The sequence below is a fragment of the Castor canadensis genome, chromosome 9, assembly GCF_047511655.1.
Source record: "Castor canadensis chromosome 9, mCasCan1.hap1v2, whole genome shotgun sequence".
Taxonomy (NCBI): domain Eukaryota; kingdom Metazoa; phylum Chordata; class Mammalia; order Rodentia; family Castoridae; genus Castor; species Castor canadensis.
The window spans coordinates 61313020-61326486 of record NC_133394.1 but is presented as its reverse complement, the minus strand read 5'-3'; the positions used below and the strand labels follow the sequence as shown (position 1 = coordinate 61326486).

General features: G+C 39.6%; 1 protein-coding gene across 1 annotated transcript; it reads left to right on the top strand.

Moving 5' to 3' along the window:
* The first annotated feature begins 12532 nt into the window (after positions 1-12532).
* Positions 12533-13264, top strand: LOC141410796 (neurotrypsin-like). Its single transcript, XM_074041116.1, has one exon. The coding sequence runs from the start codon at positions 12629-12631 to the stop codon at positions 13262-13264; it is 636 nt and encodes a 211-aa protein (XP_073897217.1). The 5' UTR covers positions 12533-12628.
* The last annotated feature ends 203 nt before the right edge of the window (positions 13265-13467 follow it).

The following is a 13467-nucleotide window of genomic DNA, read 5'->3' as shown; positions in this document are numbered from 1 at the left end:
TGTTTGACAAGACAGGGGAAGGGTGTCCAAAGAAGATTGTGGGTAAGTGCTAGGCCAAACTTCTCAACTTCTCATTAGTCTCCTTTTATAGCCTTAAGTGCTTTACCACCAGCAGTTGCATGCTTTGATAAAACTGAAGCACAGAAATGGAACTAAATGCAATATCTGGCACATATTTAAAGTTCATTCTATGGACATTGAATGTAAATAGTTGTATTTGGTAGGGTAGTAATGGCTAGCAGGTATTTAAAAAAATTATGTTTTAGCTAATAAATGACATACATTATGTCATTTTCAGGTAAAGAAAACAGCATGTGAAAGTTGATATTATCACTGATCTATAAACTAAGCTGGAAAAACGTGCTTTCATTTTCTAAAACCTAAATTTTTCTTTTTATAGAAACAGCAATAATAAAGTAATTTTTCACTTTTTGTGCTAAGAAGAGAGCTATTGTGCATGTAATGTAGACTACTGCTTTTGTAATGAATGTAGGCATTAATAATGTCAGCCTGGGCTAAAAACAAAAGTACAGTGTATACTGGGCAACTTAAAGGAAAATCTAGATGGGTGGCATGGTTCAAGCCTACAATCCTACCTACATGGAAGGGGGAGATCTAGAGAATCATGGTTTGAGGCCAGCCCAAGCAAAAAGTTCCCAAGACTCTATCTCAACCAATGGCTGGATGTCATGGTACACATGTGTCATCCTAGCTACACTGGAAAGCACAAATAGGAAGATCACAGACTAAGCCCTCCTGGGCATAAATCAAGACCCTATCACAAAAGTAACCAACACAAAAAGGGTTGGCAGAGTGGCTCAAGTGGTAGAACATCTGCCTACTAGCATGAGGCCCTGAGTTCAACCTCCAGTATCACCATAAAAAAAGAAAGCTAATCAGTCTTCCTACTCTTGTCTCTCCTTGCTCCAATTTTATGATTTTTAAAAGTATTTACAGTTGTATATATATATATATATGTATATATATATATATACATATATATGTATATATATATATATATATACATATATATACAACCTGCCCTAAGTCCTTTTGGAATAAAATGAAGCTATGCATAATCAAACTTTAGTGAACCAATAGTTGAGTTTTCTTGATTACATGCTGGGTGACTCTTCCCTGTTAAGAGTAGCACAGTCTCATACATTGTTTAGGAGCACCAACTTGTTAACTTTAAAATGCAGAAATAATAAATAATAAGGCTCAACTCAACTACTGGGAGAGATGGAAAACTTTGAAATACTGGAAGTGATAAAGTATTTGTAAATGCCATGTACTGAACACTGTCCTAGCTGCTTTAAATACATCAATTCATGTCATCCTTTAAGCAATTTTCTGACATGTGTCTATTATCACCACTATCTCTAATTTACAAATGAGAAGATTGAGGATGAGAGAGTTGATGGGAAAGTGGTAGACAGGTTATGAAGCCAAGCTTCTGGTGATGGGCTCTCTTAACACATTGCAAACTGTTTGGAACCACTGGCAAGCAGGTTAAGCATTGACTTCCATGCATAAACTAGAGTAACAAAGACTATGAAGAGAGAGTCTATATTTTCAGCAACCTTTTAAAAACCCTATGAACACAAAAATAATTAATATGAAGACAGAGTCAGAGATAAAATGGTGAAGAGAATAATAAACCACAATTCACAAAAATCAAGCCATCTATGGGCCCAGAGAGGCCACTCCCTGACAATACATGACACTCCATTTGCCACAAGTGGGACTTATCACCTTTCTCAAGGGACTGTAGACATAATCCATAGGTAAACACAGACAGACTGAGCAATGACTGTCTTCTAGAATCTGTAGTTTGTTCTTCCAAAAGTAGAAATGGAAGAAGAGTCATTGTAAGTCAGCCACGTTGTCAGCCAAGGTACAGCTGCAAAGCTTGTGTTTTTACTATGGACAAAGAAAGTCCTTTTAAGATGAAAACTTTGCTAAATATCTTTAATGAGTTTAATTTATAATATGAGGTCACAGAGGTTGAAGGTACTCACTTATGCTCAAAAAAAGACTTTATTGAGAAATACCTTCACAGAGGTTGAAGGTACTCACTTATGCTCAAAAAAAGACTTTATTGAGAAATGAGAGAACAGGAGAGTAAAGAAGCAAGAAAAGGATGAAGTGAAAGTGGCTGGAAAAAGTATTACCAAGTAATAAACCAAAACTAGTCTTCTATTTCTCCTGAGTGTCATTGCTTCTGCAAAAGGCCTATAAAGCAGTGCCTTTAATGTCAGCCCTCTGCTCCTTTTCAACTACTTCAGTTCCTAGAGTTTTCCAAATGCACAAAGGATCCCACAGTGTACAGGGAACACATATGTGAATTATTCAATGGACTCATAGTTGTGCTTTTCACTCCTATCCACACTTCAGGATGCAAATTATTAGGTGTCAAATTCCTAAAAAATAATTATTCTTTCTTCAGTAAGGGTTTAAATGTTTCTAATCCTTTGTGACCTGATGAGGGTATAAGGAACTACATCAAAAACATCTGTCCTTAGACCTGCCTATGCCCAAACATCAAAGTGATTTGCTTAATGGGGTGATTTAATAAAGGGGTAGTTCCTTTTATTTCATCACTAGGTTTATAGCTTTAGGGGGTAATCTGATATTTCGATCCAGAAACTCTCCTTTCACCTAATTTTACCTTGAGTGTCATTTGATAAGCCATCCTTAGTCCTTATGTGTCTTTTTTGTTCTTTCTCTTTGGGCTGTACTGTGTTACACAGCAGTTTTATAATTTGGATCTATAGCTCCTCAAAACTTCAGGGAACTAACACCATAAACATTTCAATAAGAAAAAGTAACAACACTGTGGAATCCACCAAGGACTTTCATTTGTGAGATGCTGAACTAAGCAATTTGAAGTTAAGGAGAAATATAACAAACAAGAGGAAAAATGATAGCCAAAATAAATAAGGAGTTATGATAAATTGGGAAAGAAGTAAGTTATCACTTTCCCTGATAGGACATAAATATTGGTAGACACAGGCTAAACAAATACTGGAGGCAAGATTACAGAGTAAATAGTGTTTAAAATGTATTTTCTGGCATATTTATTTATTTATTTATTTATTATTAATTTATTCATATGTGCATACATTAGGCCATGGGCCATTTCTCCCCCCTGCCCCATGACCCCTGCCTCTCCCCTCGCCCCTGGCCCCCCTCACTTCCAAGCAAAACCTCTTCTGCCCTTTTCTCCAATTTTGTTGAAGAGTAGAAATAAGCAATAATAAGAAAGACATAGTGTTTTTGCCAGTTGAGGTAAGGATAGCTATACAGAGAGAATCCTAGCATTGCTTCCATGCAATTTGGGTGTGTTACAACCCAAATTGATTCATCTCTACCTGACCTCTTCACTACTTCCTGGTCGCCTTCCCATATTGACCTCTGTTGCTTTAAGTTTTCTGTATTAGCTCCTCCACAGTGGGGACATCAAACACTTTTATGTTTTGGGTTTTCCCATTCCTGCCATATGTGTTGTCCCCTTAGCACGTAACCCAAGTCAAACAACATTGCTGTATTTGCCCTAGACCTAAAGTCCGCATATGAGGGAAAGCATAACGATTTTTGATCTTCTGAACCTGGCTAACTGCTCAGAATGATGTTCTCCAGTTCCATCCATTTACTTAAGAATGATAAGATTTCATTCTTCTTCAAGGCTGAGTAAGACTCCATTGTGTATAAATACCACATTTTCTTTTTCTTTTATTATTCATATGTGTATACAAGGCTTGGTTCATTTTTCCCCCCTGCCCCCACCCCCTCCCTTACCACCCACTCCACCCCTTCCCTCTCCCTCCCACCCCCTCAATACCCAGCAGAAACTATTTTGCCCTTCTTTCTAATTTTGTTGTGGAGAGAGTATAAGCAATAATAGGAAGGAACAAGGGTTTTTGCTGGTTGAGATAAGGATAGCTATACAGGGCATTGACTCACATTGATTTCCTGTGCGTGGGTGTTACCTTCTAGGTTAATTCTTTTTGATCTAACCTTTTCTCTAGTACCTGTTCCCCTTTTCCTATTGGCCTCAGTTGCATTTTCTTGATCCATTCATCAGTAGTGGGGCATCTTGGCTGTTTCCATAACTTGGCTGTTGTGAATAGCACTTCAATAAACATGGGTGTGCAGGTGCCTCTGGAGTAACTTGTGTCACATTCCTTTGGGTATATCCCCAGGATTGGGATTGCTGGGTCATGTGGCAGATCTATACTTAGATTTTTAAGAAGCCTCCGTATTTTTTTCCAGAGTGGTTGTACTAACTTGCATTCCCACCAGCAGTGTATGAGGGTTCCTTTTCCCCACATCCTCACCCACAGTTGGTTTTGGTGGTGTTTTTGATGATAGCTATTCTAACAGGGGTGAGGTGGAATCTTAGTGTAGTTTTGATTTGCATTTCCCTTATGGCTAGAGATGGTGAGCATTTTTTCATGTGGTTTTTGGCCATTTGAATTTCTTCTTTTGAGAAAGTTCTGTTTAGTTCAGTTGCCCATTTCTTTATTGGGTCATTAATTTGGGGAGACTTTAGTTTTTTGAGTTCCCTATATATTCTGGTTATCAGTCCTTTGTCTCATGTATAGCTGGCAAATATTTTCTCCCACTCTGTGGGTGTTCTCTTCAGTTTAGAGACCATTTCTTTTGTTGTGCAGAAGATTTTGAATTTTATGAAGTCCCATTTGTCCATCATTTCTCTTAGCTGCTGAGCTGCTGGAGTTCTAAGTCCTTGTACATCAATTACTTCCATAGTATCCCCTGCTCTTTGTTGTACTAACTTCAGAGTTTTGGGTCTGATATTAAGGTCCTTGATCTATTTTGAGTTGTTACTAGCATAGGATGATAAACATGGATCTAGTTTCAGTTTTTTGCAGACAGATAACCACTTTCCCCAGTAACATTTGTTGAAGAGGTTGTCTTTTGTCCATCATATGTTTTTGGTGCCTTTGTCAAAAATAAGGTGTGCATAGCTGTGTAGATCCATATCCGGGTCCACTGGTCTTCATGTCTATTTCTGTGCCAGTACCATGCTGATTTTATTGCTGTTGCTTGGTAATGTAGTTTGAAGTTGGGCATTGTGATACCTCCAGCACTGCTCTTTTTGCTGAGTATTGCCTTGGCTATTCATGGTCTATTGTGTTTCCAAATGAACTTTAGAGTAGATTTTTCAACCTCTGTGATGAATGTCATTGGGATTTTGATGGGAATTGCATTAAACATGTAGATTGCTTTTGGTAGTATAGACATTTTACTATGTTGATTCTACCAATCCATGAGCACAGGAGATCTTTCCACCTTCTGAGTCTTCCTCAATCTCTTTCTTCATGGGTTTGTAGTTGTCCTTGTAGAGGTCATTCACATCCTTTGTTATGTTTACTCCTAGGTATTTGGGTTTTGGGGGGCTATTGTAAATGGAATTGTTTTCATAAATTTCTTCTCAGTTTGTTCATTGTTGGTGTATAGAAAAGCTAATGATTTTTGTAAGCTGATTTTGTATCCTCCCACCTTACTGTAGCTGTTTATGGTGTCTATGGTTTGGGTAGAGTTTTTTGGGTCTTTAAGTTATAAGATCATGTCATCTGCAAATAGGAATATTTTGACAGTTTCTTTACCTATTTGTATTCTTTTTATTTCTTCTTCTTGCCTAATTGCTCTGGCTAGGAATTACAGTACTATGTTGAATAGGAGTGGGGATAGTGGGCACCCTTGTCTCATTCTTGATTTTAGGAGAAATGGTTTCAGTTTTTCTCCATTAAGTATGATGTTGGCTGTAGGTTTGTTGTATATAGCCTTTTCAATATTGAGGTACATTCCTTCTATTCCTAGTTTTCTTAGAGCTTTTATTATGAAGTGGTCTTGGATCTTATCAAAGACTTTTTCTGCATCTATTGAGATGATCATGTGGTTTTTATCTTTGCTTCTATTGCTGTGCTATATTACATTTATAGATTTGCATATGTTGAACCACCCCTGCATCCCTGGGATGAAGCCAACTTGGTTGGGGTAAATAATCTTTCTGATGTGTTGTTGGATTCGGTTTGCCATTATTTTATTGAGGATTTTTGCATTGATGTTCATTAAGGAGATTGGCATATAGGTCTCTTGTTGGTGTCTTTGTCTGGTTTTGGGATGAGTGTAAAACTGGCTTCATAAAATGAGTTAGGCAGTGTTCATTCCCTTTCTATTTCATGGAACAGTTTAAAAAGGGTTGGTGTTAGTTCTTCTTAAAAGGTCTGATAAAATTCAGCACAGAATCCATCAGGTCCTGCACTTTTCTTTTTTGGGAGACTCTTTATTGCTGCTTCAATTTCATTTTGTGTTATAGATCTATTCAGGTGATTCATATACTCTTGGTTCAATTTTGGATGGTCATAAGTATCTAGAAATCTGTCCATTTCTTCAAGATTTTCAAATTTATTAGAATACAGGTTCTCAAAGTAGTCTTTGATGACTTCTGGATTTCTGTGGTATTTGTTGTAATCTCTCCTTTTGCACTTCTGATTTTACTGATTTGGGGGTTTTTTCTCTCCTCATTTTTCAGATTTGCTAGGAGTCTGTCAATCTTATTTATTTTTTCAAAGAACCAGATTTTTGTTTCATTGATTCATTGCATGGTTTTTGTTTTTTGTTTGTTTTTATTAATTTCAGCCTTTATTTTTATTATTTCTCTCCTGCTTGTTTTGGGATTTACTTGTTCTTCTTTTTCTAGGAGTTTGAGATGTAGCATTAAATCACTGATTTGAAATCTTTCTGTCCTTTTAATACATGCACTCATGGCTATAAAGTTTCCTTTTTGGACTGCCTTTGCTGTGTCCCATAGATTCTGGTAGGTCATGTTTTCATTATCATTAACTCCCAGGAACCTTTTAATTTCCACTTTTATTTCATCAATGACCCACTGATCATTGAGCAATGTGTTGTTCAGCTTCCAATTATTTGCATCTTTTCTACTGTTGTTTTTGTTATTGAATTCTAGTTTTAATGCATTGTGATCTGATAGAATGCATGGTATTATTTCTGTTTTCTTATATTTGCTGAGGCTTACTTTGTGCCCTAAGTTATGATCAATTTTGGAGAAGGTTCTATGGGCTGCTGAGAATAATTTATATTGTGCAGAAGTTGGATAAAATATTCTGTAGACATTGGCTAGGTCCATTTGATCTATGGTATGATTTAGATCAAGGATTTCTTTACTGATTTTTTGTTTGGATGACCTATCTATTGGTGATAGGAGGGTATTAAAGTCTCCTACTACCACTGTGTTGGAGTCTATATATGTTTTTACTTCTTTCACAGTATGTTTGATGAAATTGTGTGCACTGACGTTGGGTGGAGATAGGTTGATAATTGTTATTTCCTTTTAGTGTATTTCACCGTTTATTAGTATGGAGTGTTCTTCTTTATCTTGTTTGATCAATGTAACTTTGAAGTCTACTTTGTTCGAGATAAGTATTTCTACTCCTGCCTGTTTTTGTGGGCCATTGGCTTGGCAAATCTTCTTCCAGCCTTTCACCCTCAGCCAGTGCTTGTTTCTGTGGATGAGATGGGTCTCCTGTAAGCAACAGATTGTTGCATCTTCATTTTTAACCCAGTTTGCCAAATGGTGTCTATTGATGGGGGAATTAAGTCCATTAACATTCAATGTTAGAATTGATAGGTATGCAGTGATTCCTGTCATTTAGTTGTTTTTGTTATTTAAGGGTTTGATTGTGTGAAGATGAATCAATGTTACTCTCTACATTCTTGTCTTTTTTTCTCGTGTGGTTTGGTACTGCCTGTCCTTTCATGGTTTTGTTTGCTTTCTTTTTCTGTTTGCAGAATTCCTTGAAGAATCTTTTGTAGTGATGGCTTGGTGGTCATATATTGTTTTAGTTTCTGCTTATCATGGAAGACTTTTATTGCTCCATCTATTTTGAATGCTAGTTTTGCTGGGTAGAGTATCCTAGGGTTGATGTTATTTTCATTCAGTTCTCAGAAAGCCTCACTCCATGCCCTCTTGTTTTTAAGGTTTCCATTGAGAAATCTGCTGTGATATTGATGGATTTACCTTTTTACGTGATTTGTTTTTTCTCTTTCACAGCATTCAATATTCTTTCTCTGTTCTGTGTGCTTGTTGTTTTAATGATAATATGTTGTGGGGTAGTTCTATTTTAGTCAAGTCTGTTTGGTGTCCTGGAGGTTTCCTGTACCTGAATTTGCATTGTTTCCTCTAGATTTGGGACATTTTCTGTTATTATTTTGTTGAATATATTACGAATTCCTTTTGCTTGCACCTTTTCTCCTTCTTCAACACCCATGATTGTCAGGTTTGGTCTTTTGACCCATATTCCTTTCATGGGTCTTGAGTTGTTTGAGTTCTTCAATTTTTCCTTAAATTTCCATTCATCTTCAAGTTCTGAGATTCTGTCTTCTGCTTGTTCTAGTCTTCTGGAGTTGCCTTCCATTTTGTTTTCTACTTCTGTTTCATTCTTTTTTTCTGAGGTTTTCCATATCATGGGTCACTTCCTTTTTAATATTGTCAATGTTTGCCTTTAATTCATTTATCTCTCCATTTATAGTGTTCTCTGTTTCACTTTGGTGTTTATTTAGGGTTCCTATGAGTTCCTTTATTTATTTTTGTGTCTTCTCATATTCTTTATTTTTGTTGTCTTGGAATTTCTTGAGTGCCTCTTGTATGTCTAGTAACACCTCCACAAAATTCTCAGTGATTACTTGCTGGATTTCTTCTTTCAGTTTATTCTTGTGGGCTTCATTGTGTTCCTAGGCTTAGTTTATCTTTGTTTTGTTTGAGTCTGGAACTGGGTATCAGTTTACTTCATTTCCCTCTGAATCCTGTATTAATTCATTTTTGGGGAGAATGGTTTCCATCCCTTTTTTGTCTTCTCATCACTTCACTTGGTACTGTGTAACTGTGCTCTTGATAGGCTATTGGAGGTTTCAGTCACCTGTTTTCTTTCCCTTGGTTTAATTTTGTTTTGTGAGTGTGTGGGTTTTAGGTTAGTGTATGTGTGCTGTTTTTGTCCCTGGTCTATGTGTAATTTAGTATTAGCTAACTCACAATAGTAAAACTAACAATACAAAGAAAGAAGGAAAAAAATAAAACCAAAGAAATCAACAGGAAGAAGTGGTGGACAAACAAACAGGGAACAAAACACTTTAAAAAATTTCAGGTTCAGGAACAATAGATTTTCAGTCTTAGTAGTTCTGGTGTTACTCCTTCAGCATCTTGTCCTGGTGTTGGTATTTAAGCAAAAGCTCTGTCTTAGTCTCACCAGGTGGTTGGAGAGACTTGCCAGTTTTTTTTCCTGTCTTTCAGCTGCAGCTGCTTTTTAGCTCCTCCCTCAGTGAGGTGTGGCTTGTCCTCAGGTTCCACAGATCAGCTCTGTGGCCCATCTGCTGTTCTGCTTTGTAGTTGGGTTTTTGCTGTGTTTGTTTATTGGGGGATTGTTTCTTTGCCTCGCCTCTTTCTCTGGGGCAAGGTCAGAGGTCTGTCAGCTGACTCCCTGCTGTCAGCATATTATGATGGTTTGCTGATTGTTTTTCAATTTTTCAGCATTGTTTGGATGTTGCTCAATGGCTAGGAGATGAACTTTGTGGACCGCTACCTGCCCTATTTCAGGCAGCAGCCTATTGCCCGCCCACTGTTAGCCTTCTGCCTTTCCAGTCTTTGTTTACTGAAAGTTCTGGTGGAGATCAGCTCCTTGCTTCTCCCCCCTTCTCCAGTGCACTTACAGCACCCTGCCTCCTCTGCTGCATGTTCCTTTTCAGTTCCTTGTTTATTATTCAGGTTTTTTTTTGGGGGGGGGTGAGTCTGTCCATGGGACTCTGCTGGTTTATCCCAGTGGTGTCTGTGGGAATACCATGTGATGCTTATTTGCTCACCTGTTGGTCTGCTGGATGTCTCCCAAGCAGGTTTGGAGCTGGCATATGGAGATGCTGGAGCCCTCCTGTTTTTTCAGTGTAACGTGGCATGGAGAAGCTTTGTATGGGCTGGGGGTTCAGGGTGTTGAAGTTTAGATTCTTCTTGGTTCTTTTTTTCTGCCAAATGTGGCTCCAGCATCTCAGCAAGATTTTTTATTTACAGAGTTCACACTGTCTGCTTCTGCACTCTAGTAGCCATCTTGGATCCCTCTCTGGCATTTAAAAGCATCTGTTAACCTACAGAGTTTACTCTTGGGGTTGGTCAGGGAAGAAATTGTACAAAAGTGAGACTTCCTTTTTCCTGAGTTACACCTTGTTGTTCTGAGTTTGACAAGCAGGCCTGGTGTCTTTAGTGGACAGGCAGGGCAAACAGACATGCAGTCATCTTACAGAGCCACCTCTCCCCACACAGGGCACTAAAGTCTAGATTTGGAGGCCCAGTTTCAGAACACTGACTCCTCAAACTTGGGCTCAGCTGCATCTTCCAGATCAGCTTTACTAGCCATTGATATATTTACCCACAAGCCATTTGTATCTTTGTTTTTAGAACTTTTCTACTTTGTGCCACTTAGAACTCAGAGAAAAGAAGGAGGATTCATTGTCTCCTATCTTTCCGTGGCCATCTCAGGCACTTCTTTCACTTCACTAAATTTTTTCTGATATAAAATCAGGAAACTGATCACAACTAAACCCTTATTCTGCTATTTCATTTACAAGGTACTATCTTTTTTTAAACAGATTCAACTTATTATAACCAAAAGTAGCCAAAGATTTATTTCACATTAGAAGTAGGAATAAATACAAAATAAGATCTCCTTTGAGATCATAGATCATGTATCTTCATTTCCATCAAAGAACTTTACAATTATCTTCATTATGCTTCACATTCAGAATGATGACAGAAAAGGCAGAGAAAATGTTCATAAATTTTCATAAATTTTCGAGTACTATGGATATGCTTTTTTTGTGAAGTGCCCAAGTCTTTTGCAACATTTTCTATTACGTTTTCTTTTTTATCCTTTCCTTGTTTATTAGAATTTTTTCAATCTTCTTTTTCTGGTGTGCTATGAATCCTCTTTCAGTTCATGTTTTGCAAATATCTTCTGTCTTTTTCTAGCTTGTCTTCTTACTTTCTTAATATTATGTTTTTATCACCAGAAGTTTTGATAAGTAAAATTTACCAATATTTTCTTTTATGAATAGTATCTTCTGTACCCTGCTTGAGAAGGCTTTCTCCCTCTCAAGGTTAGTAAAGATATTTTCCTGAGTTACCTCTGTAAATGTTACTGCTTTAACTGTCACATTTAGATGTCAACTCCACTTCAAAGTGATTTCTGCATATGGTAGGATTTTCTTTTGTCTGTTTTGAAAAATATCAGTTCTAGACAATTACCCAGACAAAAGCTACAAAATTAGGAAATCACATTAAAATGAGAAAAGAAATGTAATATAAAGTAGTCCGAGAATATTACTTAGGTCTGGATTCCTTGGGTTTGGAGACAATATGCCTTATAAACTATGTTGGGAGCTATTATTACAGTATCAACAGCTTTATTCTTCAAGGATAAGAAAGAGAAATGGAGCGGCATTTTTAAAACAATAAGCAATACAAAACCTGCAGTTGTTCCTTGTGGGAAGGAGATAAGGCAATTTCTTATTAAGAATGATTTCAGAACCATAGGCAATGAGTTCAGAAATGCAAGTCAGAACCCACTTTTAGCAAAATCCCCAGGAGTAACTTATGCCTATTAATGTTGAAAAGCACTGGACCAGACAATGGAAGATGGTTATCAATTGTTATCTACTGATTATCACCACTACATATGAAAATATCTACAGATCTGATAACCCACATCTTTAAAATAGAGTTAAGAGTAGGAGTGAGGGTAGAAATAAGGGTCAAACTGAAGAAAGAAGGATCATTCCATGGGCGGCTCAATGTATTGGTTACCTAGGACATTGAGCTACACATTCAGGGTCTGAGTACTGCCTGCTGACAGCCTGGTTATAAGTCCAATCAATTTTTTAAAAATCACAGTTAGATTTTACTTTTACTTTTAGTTTCTGATTCTGTCTTAGGTCAAAGAGGACTGCAAATAGTCAAAGGAAGTAGAAAATACAGGAAAGTGAAAAAACAGGTCTCTAAAAGAAATGAAACTTGCCATATTGCCTTGATTCTTCATTTAAATCGTTGATTTAGCACCAAATCATTCTCCTCATTCTCTGACTTAGTACCCTAAATTCACTACCTGTACCTTCTATGAATAATTGGACTACAGACCTTCTAAGAGGTTTTGGGGATCAGCTGGTTTTCGCTGGCGGAGACACTGCGCGCCCCGCGCCGCAGCCAGGGGGCAGAGTCTGTCTCCGGCGGGCTAGCGCCTCTGCCCGCTACCTGGCACTCCAGCCCCAGCACCTCCGGCCGGTCCCGGCTTTGGCTTTCCTGGTCCTTTGCACCGGCCAGGTCTCGGCGGAGCCGGGGATCCCACCGCCAGAAACGCAGGCCGGAGCAGAGGCACCCCAGGCTAGGGAGGAAGGGTGGGCGGCAGAAGGCGGTCGGCTCACCAGTGTGTGGGAGGGGGATCTGGAAGGAGGGGGTGTCCAGGGACGCAGCAGCCCCGCCCCTTCTCCTCCCCTTCAGAACCCGAGGAGCCGGGAGCATGGACCAAACCCCAGCGGTGGCACCATGACGCCCGAGCGTTTCGTGCTGGCTCTCATTCTAGGGGCGCTCCCCGAAGTGGTCAGCGTCGATCCGGTCCTCACTTATCCACCTCATCAGCGCCACCGCCACCTCCACTCGTCCCCTTCAAGTGCTCAGTACCTTTATTCCCTTCCCACCCGGCAGCGGCCACAGAGGACGCCTCCGCCGCCTCCGCTCCCGCGCCCCCCGCGGGCGATCCCTGCGCTCCAGGCTGGTCACACTCCCCGGCCGCACCCAGGAGGCTGCCCCACAGGAGGCCTGTTTGTCAACGTGACAGACTTTGGCGCCCCGTGTCTGCGCTGGGCAGAGGTGCCACCCTTCCTGCAGCGCTCACCCCCGGCCAGCTGGGCTCAGCTGCGAGCGCAGCGCCACAACTTTTGCAGGAGCCCCGACGGCGTGGGCAGACCCTGGTGCTTCTATGTAAATGCCCACGGCAAGGTGGACTGGGGTTACTGCGACTGCACACACGATGAGTGGCATCGGGGCAGTGGTAGCAACTTGGGACTTGCACGGGGCCAACCTGGTTTGGGGAGAGCAGAGATGTTTCTGGGAGACAGAGGGATGGTATGGAGTTTATGGGATTGCATTTCGGGGCACGGTGTGATGGTTGGCTGCCGCTGATACTAGTGAGGTATATTGGTATAGTAAGTTTAAATTAGCCGTGCGTGCTTTGTGTGAAGGTTGTCAGATGGGCAGTTTCTGTGCAAGGTTTGAGTTCTGGGTTCCTAGACACTGTCTTTGGTTACTGTGTGTATGTGTGTCCAGCCTTGGCTGGATGTGTGCATGTTGGTTGTCTGCTGTATTCCGGATCAGCTTGCCTGGAG

Bases quoted from the DNA above. Each gene is read 5' to 3' on its own strand.
- LOC141410796 (XM_074041116.1), top strand. From the start codon at position 12,629: ATGACGCCCGAGCGTTTCGTGCTGGCTCTCATTCTAGGGGCGCTCCCC.